We start from the raw sequence: 13,197 nt of genomic DNA, 5'->3' as shown, positions 1-13,197 counted from the left end.
ATCAAGGTGCTTGGAAAAGTGGTAGTAGGTAGGGGAGAGATCTGGGGAATAAGCTGGGTTGGGAAGAACTTCATAGCCAAGTTCCCTCAACTTCTGGAGCATCATTAGTGAAATGTGTGGTCAAGCATTGTGAAGAATGATTGACCCTCTTCTGTTGACTAGTCTGGGATGGAGGAGTAGCGGTTTTTTGTTCATTTTGGCAATTTCTTGGCAATATATTTCTGCAGTAACGGGTTTTCAGAAGTTATAGTGGATGAGTCCAGCAGCAGTCACCAAACAGTCACCATAAACTTCTTTTTGAAGAACTCGTGTTTAGGAAAGGTTTTCAATGCTTCGTTTTGTTCCAACCACTGTGAAGAATGTTTTTTATTATTGTACAGAATCCACTTTTCATTGCAAGTTACAATACAGTTGAGAAATGGATTGGTCTGTTTCCAGACGAGAAATGGATTGGTCTATTTTCAGATCTGCACATTTTCTGATCACATGCAAATGGTTGCAGGCAGTTCTCTGGCTAACTTGAAGTTCCTTTGCCAGTTCTTCAGTGGTTTTATGTGGATCTTTCTCAATGACAGACTTTAACTGACTGACCATCATCAATGACAGACGTGTGTCCACTACACACATGATCTTCAAGGCTCAGATCTCCACAGCGAAATCATTTAACCCATTTTGAAGCTGACCACTCCCTGGTCATTTCCTCACCAAATGTTTTGGTGATATTGCAAGCAATTTCAGCTGTTTTACATCCTTTTTTGACGTTTAATTGCAAAATTGCTCAAATATCGAATATTGACAATTCCATTTCAGATGATTATAATAACAGTAAAAAACATATCAATGTTAATTTATTGATGCATTTGGGCAAGTCTATTGTATTATCAGACAACTGCAAAAAAATGTTTAAAAAAATTCAAAACTCTGCAAAAATCCAATACAAATTCATTATTTTTCAAAACGTTGCTTACTTTTTACTCAACCTGATATATATATATATATATATATATATATATACACACACACACATACATACACGACAGGCTTCTTTCAGTTTCCAAATCCATTCACAAGGCTTTGGTCAGCCCAAGGCTATATAGAAGACATGTGCCCAAGGTGCCACGCAATGGGACAGAACCCAGAACCATGCGGTTGAGAAGCAAGCTTCTTACCAAACAGCCACTCCAATTTAATACTCGAGCAAAAGAGCTAGTAATAGTTTCATGCTTTTATGATACTACTAGAGTTACTATTAGTAGCTCTTTCAGTTATGCATTAAATTGATATTTAACTCTCACTAGATGGAGTACATTTTTCTATTTCTACTGGATCTATAAACTATATGTATATAGATACACACTCTCTCAATCTATCTCTTTCACACACACACAAACACATATACAGAAGAAACACCAACATACCTTTAAAGAACAAAAGTGCAAGCCGATACAACTCAGCAAGCCTGAAACCCCACTTAGCAACACAGTCCTCATCAAGTGAAGCATCTGATAGCTCACTTTCATTTTCATTTACCCTCAGTGTTGTTGCCATGGCCTCTGTGACTCCAGCAACTTCTGTCATGGTGTCCTCCCCACTGTAGTGATGAATAGCAGCTGTGAAAGATTGGTTGTGTGTCTTTATGTTTATATCTGAGGGTGTGTGTGTCTATACACATACATTTATGCGTGTGTGTGTGCGTGTGAGTGTGTGTGTACTCTGGAGTGTTACTGGCTATATATATATATATAGGAGTGTGTATGTATTTGTGTATGAGTATATGCCTCAAAACTGCTATTCTCTGTCACGTAGGTATCACTGAATTTTCTTGAAATCTGAAAAAAAAAATAAATAAATAACTATAATAATTATTGTAATAATATTGATAGCAATAATATTGGTTTCACATTTTGTCAGAAGGCCAGCAATTTTAGGGAAGGGTGTAATTCAATTGCAACAACCCCAGTGATTAATTGGTACTTATTTTATTGACTCCAAAAGGATGAAAGGCAAAATCAACCTTGGTGGAATTTGAACTCAGTACATAAAGATGGAAAAAATGCCTCTAAGCATTTTTCCCAGTGTGCTAACTATTCTTCCAGCTCACCACCTTATGAACAATAATATTAATAATTTCTAATTTAGCTGCAAATCCACAATTTTTTTTTTTTTTTTTTTTTTTGGCAAGGAGAGTAACTGCATCCATCTAATAAGTACTTAACTAGAAAATATTTCTTTATTATGAAAGATGACAGGTAAAGTTGACAACTATTTAATAATACTGCAAGTATAACGAAAACACCCCATTGAGAAAAAAAAAAGACTAAAAATGAACAATCTGTTCCTCTCACAATAGGATTTAAAATCAGAGATGTTTAAGTTTATACAAAAGGAAAATCAAGAGATGTGTACGTTAGTTAAAGTTGGATTTGAACCTGGGAAAGCAAAAACAAAAGTAAAGATTAGTATTTGATTTTCAGTATTTAAGAAATTTGATAATATGAAAAAAAGTGAAAGAAATTTTCAGGGTAGGATTTGAACTTGGAAAAAAAAAATCAGTATGTGGATAAAAATCAACAGGTGGCAGGATAAAATCCACCTAGTATATTCTGTAAAGTGGCTGACAAATGAGTAGAAACACCATATGGTCAAAGAGAACCTTTCAGATTTGTCAATGACATGTTAAACTCTTATTGTAGGCACCATCATAAATTGTACCAAGCACAGATTGTAAAGGGGTTGGCATTAGGAAGGACATCACATATGATGAATGTCCTCATGCACCATCAGAAGAGTTGTGCTTGAGGACACCCAGTACAAGTTGTACATGGGCGTGTACAATCCACAAATGAAAGTTCAGTCCCTGAAATGGTATCATATCTCTTCTCCAAGGCCTAAGAGATTCAAGAGGTAGTGATTAGCACAGAAAGTCATGGTGACTATTTTGTGGGGTAACAAGAGTGTCAGTTTCATTAATTTTCTAAGATATGGGTACCATGAACAGCAAGCAGTACACTGTGACACTAAAAAAACTTAGTGAAACTATTAAGCAGAAGAGGCTGAACAACATTGAAAAAAAATTATCCACATTCACCAAGACAATGCATGATCACACGTATCTTTAGCAACAAATCAATTAATTAGCAAACAGGTAGTGATCCTCATCCACAATATAGCCAGGATCTGGTGCACTCCAACTCCCACTGGTTTGGTGTAAAGGACAGTCTTCAGGGTCAATGATTTCAGAACACAGATGAGGTGAAAGTGGTTCCAAAGAAGTGGGTACAACAGTACAAATCTAAATTTTTTCAAAGGCGGTGTAAGGGTTGGGTTCAATGATGGCATAAATACATTGCTTGTAATAGTGACTATGTTAAACAAAACTTTAGTACAGAGTAAGAGTTTTTCTGCTAACGTGTAATTTGTATAACCTATGTGAGTTGATAGAAAATTTATGATCCTGTCGGCATTCCTTTCAGTATAATCCTCATCTCATGAGTGTGTGTGTGTGTATTACACAAACCTGGACACCAAACTGTTAATCAACAAAGTTAACATTTTCATTAAGACTGATTAACTTCCGTTAAGTCAACTTGAATTAACTTCCATTAACTTCAATTAAATTGAAGTTAATGGGTCTTGGCACTTTTCAAAGGTGTTTTTAGAGCAAAAACTGATTTTTTTTCTATAATAAAAATTAAAGTTAATGGTTTATCGATAACTTTCATTACATTAGGAAATAACTGATTAATGGTTAACAGAATGGTCAATGAAATTAATGAAATTAACTTTTCGATTAACAGTGCCCACCTTTGGTATTCCACAAATACAGGTATATCAAATACAACATAAATTCTTGCTCGATGTGTGGTTTCCATCCATGCTGAGCTCGCCTTGGGACACCTGCGTTACCATTTATTAAAATTATCTCTGTCTCTAGAAGATGTGGCCACCTTATTTCTCGGATGCTCTTCCTGTCACCAATTCTCATCTGTTTCCAAGCATGATATTATCTTTCATGGATGACAGGAAACAAATAATGTCACTTGTATGAGTGATGCTCATTTGCAACCATCACATGATGTTAAGACAAAGTTACACACAAACACACATATATATACACACACAAAAGACTTCTTTCAGTTCTGTCTACCAAATCCAGTCTTAAGCCTTTTGGTCAGTCCTGATCTATAGTAGAAAATATTTGCCCAAGGTGCCAAGCAAAACCATGTGTTGGGAAATCCCCATCACCCATCATCTTTCTCACTGCAGTATTTACAATAGTCACCCCTCAACCATTCCCCTTCTCTCACACTCCCATATATTCATGTAAACTCTACCCACCCACACTCTGTTCTCCTGTCCCTTTACCTTGTCTCCTTACCTTGTACTTGGTCACTCCTACCTTCTCTTAGCTATGTAGCTCTTCTACAGTAATAAGAAACCTGTTCTGTTGTGGGCCCTTTTTCACATATTTGAACCTCTCATCTGTTAGCATAAATTTGCCTCCCTCTCTACCACAGCTCCATTTAACTAAAGGGAATCTTAGTTACATATCACTAGTCTTAGTGCTCTGAAAAAAAGCACCCAGTACATGTGGTTAAAGTATTTGATTTTAGGAAGGGTATCCACTCAAAATAGATATCGAGGTATCATACAGTCTTCAAACCCACTGTAACCTCAAAATTTTCCATAATGAAACACAAATGAATATTCATTTTCTATTTTCACACACTCAGGCAAAGAACCTTCTCAGCCTTCCAGAGCAAATGAAAGGCAGATAGTCTCAGACAGGAATAAACTGACTATTATATGAAGCCCCACATTTCAATGTTGACCAACAAGTAAATATTCTTGCACCTGGTCAATCCTACCATCTCTTTTATTATGTGAGTGGCCATGTAGCTCCAGTAAGAAACATTAAACAACTTTCAACATCAAATTGCAATCATCTAATTTTGACACAAAAAGAATCTAAAGATGTTTCCAAAATAATTTTAAAAAAGGAAAAAATAATAAATAAACAATAGAAAGTTTTTTTGTGAATATTACTATTCAATCTGACATCAAGATGAACAAATCCTGTGTCTATACACATCATTAGTCAAAAAATTAAATACACACATTGGTCAAAATCCTCTTTTGGCCTCTCACAAGTAGAGGGCACACCTGTATCATATTTCAATGACACTGTCTCACTGTCAATTAGTAAACTAAACTGAAAGCAGATCACAAGAAAAGTCTTTCAGTTTATTTAACCATTTAACATTTAAACCAACTATATCCAGCCAAAATATTCTGCCACTTTTATGTTCAAATTGCCCAGGTTCAACATTTCACGCCTACCCAACAATGTCATTGTAAAAATATATAACCATATCATTGAAATCTTTTAGCTATGAGATAATGCATGATTAATTCAAAACAATGTGAATAAATCAGTATTACATTTACCAAAGTAATGTGAATGCTAATGGGTTAAAACTCCATTCAATATTTTTGTGTGGCTCTACTTAGTTTTACCTTTGAGATCTTGTAGCTGCCCATCCCTCCACTGCTGACACAACACATTCTCTCCATTCCTTAATAACAGCACCCATTCCCATGGCAATCAAACCTACATACCCATCACCATTATCAGAAACTGCAGCTACTACTACCTCCATAGGCAAGAAATTATTCTTTCCTCTTCTTCACTACCTCAATCCAACAATATGCCTGCTAATAACACAGCACCACTTACAAGTGCAAGAGTCATGATATCACTCCCAGCCTGTAATCTACCCACCTCACAACAACAATGCTCAAATCAGGAACATCCACAAGCACACAACTGTTTCACACTCCACCCACAGGAATAAAACAGAATCCTAAATCTGCTGCTATTCTCTATAGTAGAGAACATCCCTATGACATGATTGTCCCATCATCCACCTCCCAGTTACAGGGTGCACACTGAGGAAACATACCATTAGCCAATATTATAGCACTCACAAAATGACTCACTACATATCCTCCTTCCAATATATTTATTCTTGCTAAACCTGCTAAGAACACAAAACCCAACTACTACAGTAACATCATCCCGTGCTAGAGTAATGCTGGTGTCTTCTTCACAGAAGTAAAGAAACAAGTAATTATTCAGAGTGAACATTTGTGATGTATCTGACATAACCAAACTTATTCAACAGTACAATCACAAAGACAACAATTCTCTGATCAAGAGAACCCTATTTTTAGCCAAGCTGAATCTAGCAAAAGAAATTCAAAGAAGCAATCTTAGTATGACACATCAACCTCTACTGCTATCCCAGCAAACAAAATATACACCCCAGTGCTGTCATTAAATGAACAAAGACAACTCACAAACTTTGAAATACAAAGAAATAGCTACCTTAGCAATGGCAATCTTGCCAAATGCTTGAGGCATTAACCCATCTGCACAAAAACGGAAATTTCCATACACTGTGGAGCTGGATTGTCAAACAGCTAAACCTAATCTTTTTCTTCATCCCAACTAAGATTCACTTCAACTACTTTCACTTTGATGCTGAGGCAAAAGTTAAGGATTGTACCACCATTGATGGGGACCACATGGGCCATAGAGGAGGATTTGTTGCTTTCCTCCATGATTCCATTACCACAGATGCAAAGGACATTATGCAATGGCTGTTGTTAATTACTGTCTATATACAATAAAGCCAATGACCTATCTATAATTGGGCTCTAGAGACCACCTCAAGCACCTCTAGCCTACTTCTTACAGTGCCTCCAAAATCTTTAACTGCGCATTCAGCAATACCACTATGGCAGGATATGATGAGTTACTTCAGCCTTCTCATTGCATTTTCATCATTGGCCTACTGATGAAAAGCAAACATTCTTCACAATGATGCCAAATATGTGGGAAATTCTACAGAAACAATACTGCTCTCTTTTCAGTGATTGTGATGCAGTTGACTGAGGCTGATACATGAAGTAAATCGTCAACAAATCATTCTTGATATAACATTCAGTACTGCAGACATCATTGCAGCAACTAATAAAATTAAAGTGAATTCAACACAAGGTTCCACCTGACAAATTCCTAGTTGGTATCCTGATGGAGTACAGTCAACATTTGGCATTTCTTGTTAATATCTTAGGAGGAAATTGCTGAATTGACATTGTGTAGCTGAACACTTTCTATCTGTCTGTCTGTCATCCCAGGTTTTAATAAGGAAATTAAGTCACTTGCAGTGAATTACCATAGAATCTCACTAACCTCTCACATCAATGAAGTATTCAAGAGATTGGTGAGACCAAAAATAACTGCCTTCCTCAAGAAAAACCATCTTCTAGATCCTAACTATCATGATCCTTGTAGTGGCAGAGACTACCTAAAATATCTTTTGACCACTTTGATGGCACTCTAAATGCTCTGGAAGTGGGCTACAACAAAAATGTCATTTATCAGAGTTAACAACAGTGTTCTGATGAAAAAGTTATCCAACACACGAGTTCTTGGTAACTGCAGTGGATTTAATGTTTCCTGACTAGCAGAATCTAGCATATGATTGATGGAATTTACTGAAGACCAGCAAAAGTCAGTTGTGGTGTTCCCCAGGGTACTGCATTTGGCTCACTGCTGCTTATCTTACATAAATGACATTAGGAATGTCATCAAACATAGTAAAATAAAATCTTTACAGGTTATCATAAGCTCTGAAAGTCAAGGGAGTAACTGATCAGAACTCCAATCTGTTCAATGCACAGTTTTTTGATGGGTGAAGGAAAACAACATGCTGTTAATCTGGGAGAAATTGGAGCTCATCCATTTTTCAAAAAGGTAAGATAGAAGAGAACCTCAGCCAGACTTCTTAAAAGCAAGGAACAAAGATATCCTATTGCAAGCACTGGCTATCTCAGTCACATTACCCATCTGTCTTACTAAGTATGCTCATTCCCCACCCCACACACACACACCATCACTATTGCCTATGCACTGGGTAGGCAACAGTGATATTGTGGGGAGTATGAGCATATTTAGGAAGGAAAATGTGTGTGAGAAGATAATTAAGTCTTGACTTGTCTTTGAAAGTATAACAGCAACATTTATAATTGCATATGACCCTCAATCAGGATTGGCAAATGAAGAGAAGAGCCAGTTTTATGAAACCTTTTTACAAATTACCTCAGTGACAAATGATGATGATCTTATAGCAGACAAGAATCACATGTCATAGGTGCTCAAACTCCCACATCATGTGATTTCATTCTATTGAAAATGATCAGTGGGAGGTGTCCAGTCGTTGCATGCAGGTCAAATCTCACTGCTACGATATATAGAATATGAGCATCTTTTCAGACACTAATGTTGTAAATAGCCAGCAGGCTTATTAAAAATTAATTATTAATGACGGAAGCAATATTATTACCAAAAGGTAATCTTCATATTCAACTTAAGGTGGATGTCATGTTAGAACACCAAATTCTGCATTATTAGCAGTGAGAGAATGAAATTACGGTATGGGGGTTCAGGCACCCATGACACCAAGTGCCTATATGAGAGGATTTCTCAAGGCTAATAACACAGTACTTGCTGTTTTAACATGACACCTGCATTAAGTTGGATTTTAAGACTGCCTTTTAGTATTGATAATGCTTCTGCCACTAATAATTAATACATATTAATGATTAGTGATGCAATGTAACTACACACATGCTGTTGGCAATTTCTTTTCCTTCTTTGGACTTTTCCCTTTCCTCTTTCCGATGAAGAGTTTTGCTTGAAACATCAAAAGCTCTCTCTTTTTACTGAACATCAAACTAATACATTCCTTGTGCATGTTCTCTTGTTGTCTATTATTGTTCGTTTATTTGAATTGTCTATATATTCATATATGTATATCAACATCATCATTTTAACATCCTTCTTGTTTTATATATATACATTGAGAGTAAGGTATTACATATATATGTATACATTAAGATAGTAAGATATTACATACATATATATATATATATACAATGAGAGAGAGAGAGAGAACTAGAAGTTCATATAGTACAACCTACTGAGGGTTACAAACCAATTCTGTGGTTGATGTAAAGTTCCAGACAGATGAAGGGTAATGTGGAAGTAGTACAATGAGGTAAAAGAGCCATAAAAGGCAAAGACAGTGGCTAGAAAGACTGGAATAAAGGTGGGTAGCAGAGAATTATATCAGGTAGCTAGAAAAGATAGGTGACAGGTTTATTTAGCAAGGAGAGAAATCAGAAAGATAGAGTTTTGGAGAGAAATCAGAAAGATAGAGTTTTGCCAATATTCTACAGCGTGAAGACCAGAGGAATGAAGTGTTCTTTATCACAAGGCAGTGTGATGTTATGGAGAGAAGTATATATGAATGGGCAATGATACACTTGCACTTAGTGATTCTGAAAAGAAAAAGGCATGGAAGTACTACAATGAAAGGTTATTAAATGCGGGTGGGTGAAAGTTTTTCCAACAAGGACCAACAGAAGGATTAGTTAACATCAGTAATTAAAGATATGAAGACAGGGAAAGCCTGTGGCCCATCAGGAATTACTGCTGAGTTGTTTAAAATATCAGGTGGAGTAGGATTCAGCCTAATTACCATATAGTCAATCAGGTTGTAAAGGTATGTGTCCTCAGTCAACTGTTACCAAAATAAGGAGCCTTAGAGAGAGGAAATTACAGAGGTATCGAACTGATGGACCGAGTCAATGAATTTAGTGTGCAGGCAGGGGTTCATCAGGGTTCAGTTCTCAGTCTTTTATTTATCCTAGTCCTCCAAACCATAACAGAAGGGTTTAACTCTCTCGTTACCAACCAGGCTGAAACCAGCTCTGGCTCTGAGTATAAATGTCTTGTTTTCATAATTTGAATTAAAATCTTCCACCAAACGTTAGTCACAATTTATGTTCCTAACACTAGCTGAATGATAACTAAGTTATTTTACTAAATTCTTTGTTATATTTAAAGTGAAAGAAACAGAGCATCTTAAAATAAATACAGTGACAAAAGGGTTAGGACAGGTTGCCAATAGGGACTCCTTTCCGCTGATCTCATTATTACAGCTGAATTTGTTAAAGTAGAGAAGAAATTCCACATGTGGAAGCAAAACTTAGACTCAAAAGGCTTCAAAGTTAACTTAGCTAAAACCAAAGTTTTAAGAGTTCATGAGGAAACAGACTTTCTCATATTTGCAGGAAGATCCCTAGAAGTGGTAGAAAGTGGTTCTGTTACTCATGTAACCTAATTAGTAGTGGCAGAGGATGATCTGAAAGTATGGTTTCTAGAATAAAAACAGGTTCAAGAAAGTTCAAAAAGCTACTACCTATGTTAGTAACAAAAGGTCCCTCTCTCAGAAAACTAGAAAGAAATGAAACTAGTATGCTTCCATTGGATGAGCATGAACAAAATTGTACAAATGTATTGAGAGAAATATTAAGCATAAGAGGAATCAGATATAGCATGAAAGAAAGAAGACTTCATGAGATGCACATGGATGAGGACTATTGTATGAAGAAGTGTCAATCAATATGGATGAAGTGTGTAGAAGAGGAAGATCTGAGAAAACAAGGAACAAAACAGTAAAAACTGATCACAGGACTCTGAATCACAGAGGAGATAACTCGCAACCTGTGATGCTAGAGAAGATTCACCCATCTTGGAGAAACAGGTTTCGGAATCTTAATAACTCTATACACAGCTATCACTGGTTTCTCCATCACTTGCCTAAATAAAGTATTCTACTGCTGGAATTAAATAAGTGAAGAACTATTTTATCAGTTTTTTCCCCCTCAAATAGCTTCCTACCACATCCCCAACTATCCATCACACTCTTCGAACCCTTCCTGTTCTTGTCTCCACTCATTTTTATTCACCTTCTTGCACCTTGGAGGGCCTCCTTGACACCTTGTTACTATTTCTATCTCTTTCCAGCTCCATTCTGATTACTTCTACTCACTCTTGTATAATGCAAGTAGCCATGTAACTCCTGTACACCAAGAAACCTGTTCTGTCCCCTTTTTTTCATATTTTAACTTTTCATCACTTAGTGTAGAGCTACTTCCCTCTCTATTTAAAAACATCCCTCAAGTTATCTCAAAAGGCAAAGGTCACATTGAATAATGTAATTGTGACTGTCATGATTGGAATGCCTTTAAATGTAGTTTACTCAGGCACAGCTGACCAGTGGCTAAACAACAACAATCAACAGTAAGGGTTTTACACAGCACTGCAACATTACAAGAAAACAATCACTGATGCAAAAGATGCCTTTGTTCATTACACAGCTGACAAGATTTGCACTTCCCAACATGCAGTAGGACATTCTGATTCCTTGCCAAGGAATCCTCACCATAGATGACTTTGTTAGCAGCACCTCTGCTGAAAAAATATTTACTTACTTTGCTTCCCATTCCAAAATTACTCATCTCAATCTCATTTCAATACTTTCTATTTCAACATCATGTAGTCACAAATGTCAGTGCACAAATTCCATCAAATATTCCAATTTGATAAAATGATCAATCCCAAATATAAGACCCTTCTAAAGCTTATTTTGCTGTTACCCTAGTCAAACTCTTCAGGAGTTTATTCAAAATCATTAGCAACATGGTCCAGTGTATTTCATCTTCCAAAAGTCAACTTCTCAAACCCAAGAATCTACTTCAAACATCACAGTTGTCAACAACGAATTCCAATCTGTCTCAGTACTCAAAAAGTTAAATCTAACATAGAGACCTCCTCTCCTATATCAGCAGTTTCACTTCACCTTTCAAAGCCTTCAACCACGCCTGGCACAAGAATCTCCTAGCTATGTTACCTAGTTGCCAATCTATGTGTAGTCTATATTTGTATTTCATGTACAAAACTGAAAGCTCCTGTCAAAATACGACATTGCTAAACTTGTTGACAAGTCTCTCTAAGACCCATATCGTATTAACTCAAGTGTTCTTCAACGTTCAGTAATGTCTCCCATATAATAATGATTGATTTGCTGTCACCTCTAACAGATTCTTACGAATATGGTATACTTCACACTTCTTTGATCTTCTACATGCAAACCTAAACAATTTTGTGAACAGAAACCTTGAAAGCAACCTTCAACAAAAACACGACAAATTCGTCTTACAACAGCACAGGCTTAATTACTATACCGATCAAGAAATACTGTATCACTCTCCAGTTGAGAGCAACATTCAGTTACCTCCCAATAACATTTGTTATTCATCTCTAAAGCTCAAAAAAGACTCTCAACAGAGTAACTTGGTAGGGTGCCACTGCGTCACACATAATATCCTAGGGTACAGCCTCCTGACTGTCAAAGATTCAGTCAACGACTTGCTCACAAACACATTTTCTTCGCTGTGACATTTCTAAATAGCAATAATGGCTCCGGCTTCTCTGAATGAGCTATCTTTACTAGCATACGGGCTTATTCGTCCCATTCGTCACTGTAACTCACTAAACACTTCTTTCAGTTCATCCAGAACAGAAACCCTTTGATGGTATTTTATCACAATGTACAATTAGTTCTCCTCCGGATGTTCAAACTGAATATTAACAACATGAACCAAATTAGTCGGGTAGGTCCGGCTAGAAAGTTCGTGGACACTGTCCCACTTTACATGACTAACCTGTGCCGTTTTGAACACTAATTGTCTGAATCAATTATATGCCTTCTTGATATATTCCTATCCATTATATAAACCAGTACATTTAGCTGCCAAAAACGAACATATGTATGAACGTGTAAATGAATATATATAAATATATACTTCATATAAAATGGTTTCTATGTATACGTATTTTACATCCATATTATGTGTACGTGTTATGTGTGTGTGTGTGTGTGTATGTATGTATATATATATACACATATATGTGTATATATATGTATGTATATGTATATATATACATATGTGTATATATGTATGTGTATATATGTATATATACATATATATATATGTATATATACATATGTATATATACATATATATATGTATATATACATATATATGTAAATATACATATATATGTAAATATGTATATATATGTGTAAATATGTGTGTATATATATACATATATGTGTATATATATGTATATGCGTGTGTGTATATATATATATATATATGTGTGTGTGTGTGTGTGTGTATAATCATGTGTGTATATGTTTGTATGTACTATACACATTT

The 13,197-nt window shown here is 36.0% G+C and overlaps 1 protein-coding gene across 1 annotated transcript in view; it reads right to left on the bottom strand.

The window, feature by feature from the left end:
- Positions 1-13,197, bottom strand: part of LOC106871429 (Golgi resident protein GCP60) — a 60,155-nt gene that overhangs the window by 45,738 nt on the left and 1,220 nt on the right. Inside the window, exon 2 of the mRNA XM_014917879.2 lies at positions 1,419-1,829. Coding sequence (XP_014773365.1) covers positions 1,419-1,578 — 160 coding nt within the window. The 5' untranslated portion in view covers positions 1,579-1,829. The remainder of the gene's footprint in view (positions 1-1,418; positions 1,830-13,197) is intronic.

Source organism: Octopus bimaculoides, chromosome 16 (assembly GCF_001194135.2).
Source record: "Octopus bimaculoides isolate UCB-OBI-ISO-001 chromosome 16, ASM119413v2, whole genome shotgun sequence".
Taxonomy (NCBI): Eukaryota; Metazoa; Mollusca; class Cephalopoda; order Octopoda; family Octopodidae; genus Octopus; species Octopus bimaculoides.
Note: the sequence above shows the minus strand (reverse complement) of the source record. Positions and strands in the feature narration are given on the sequence as shown.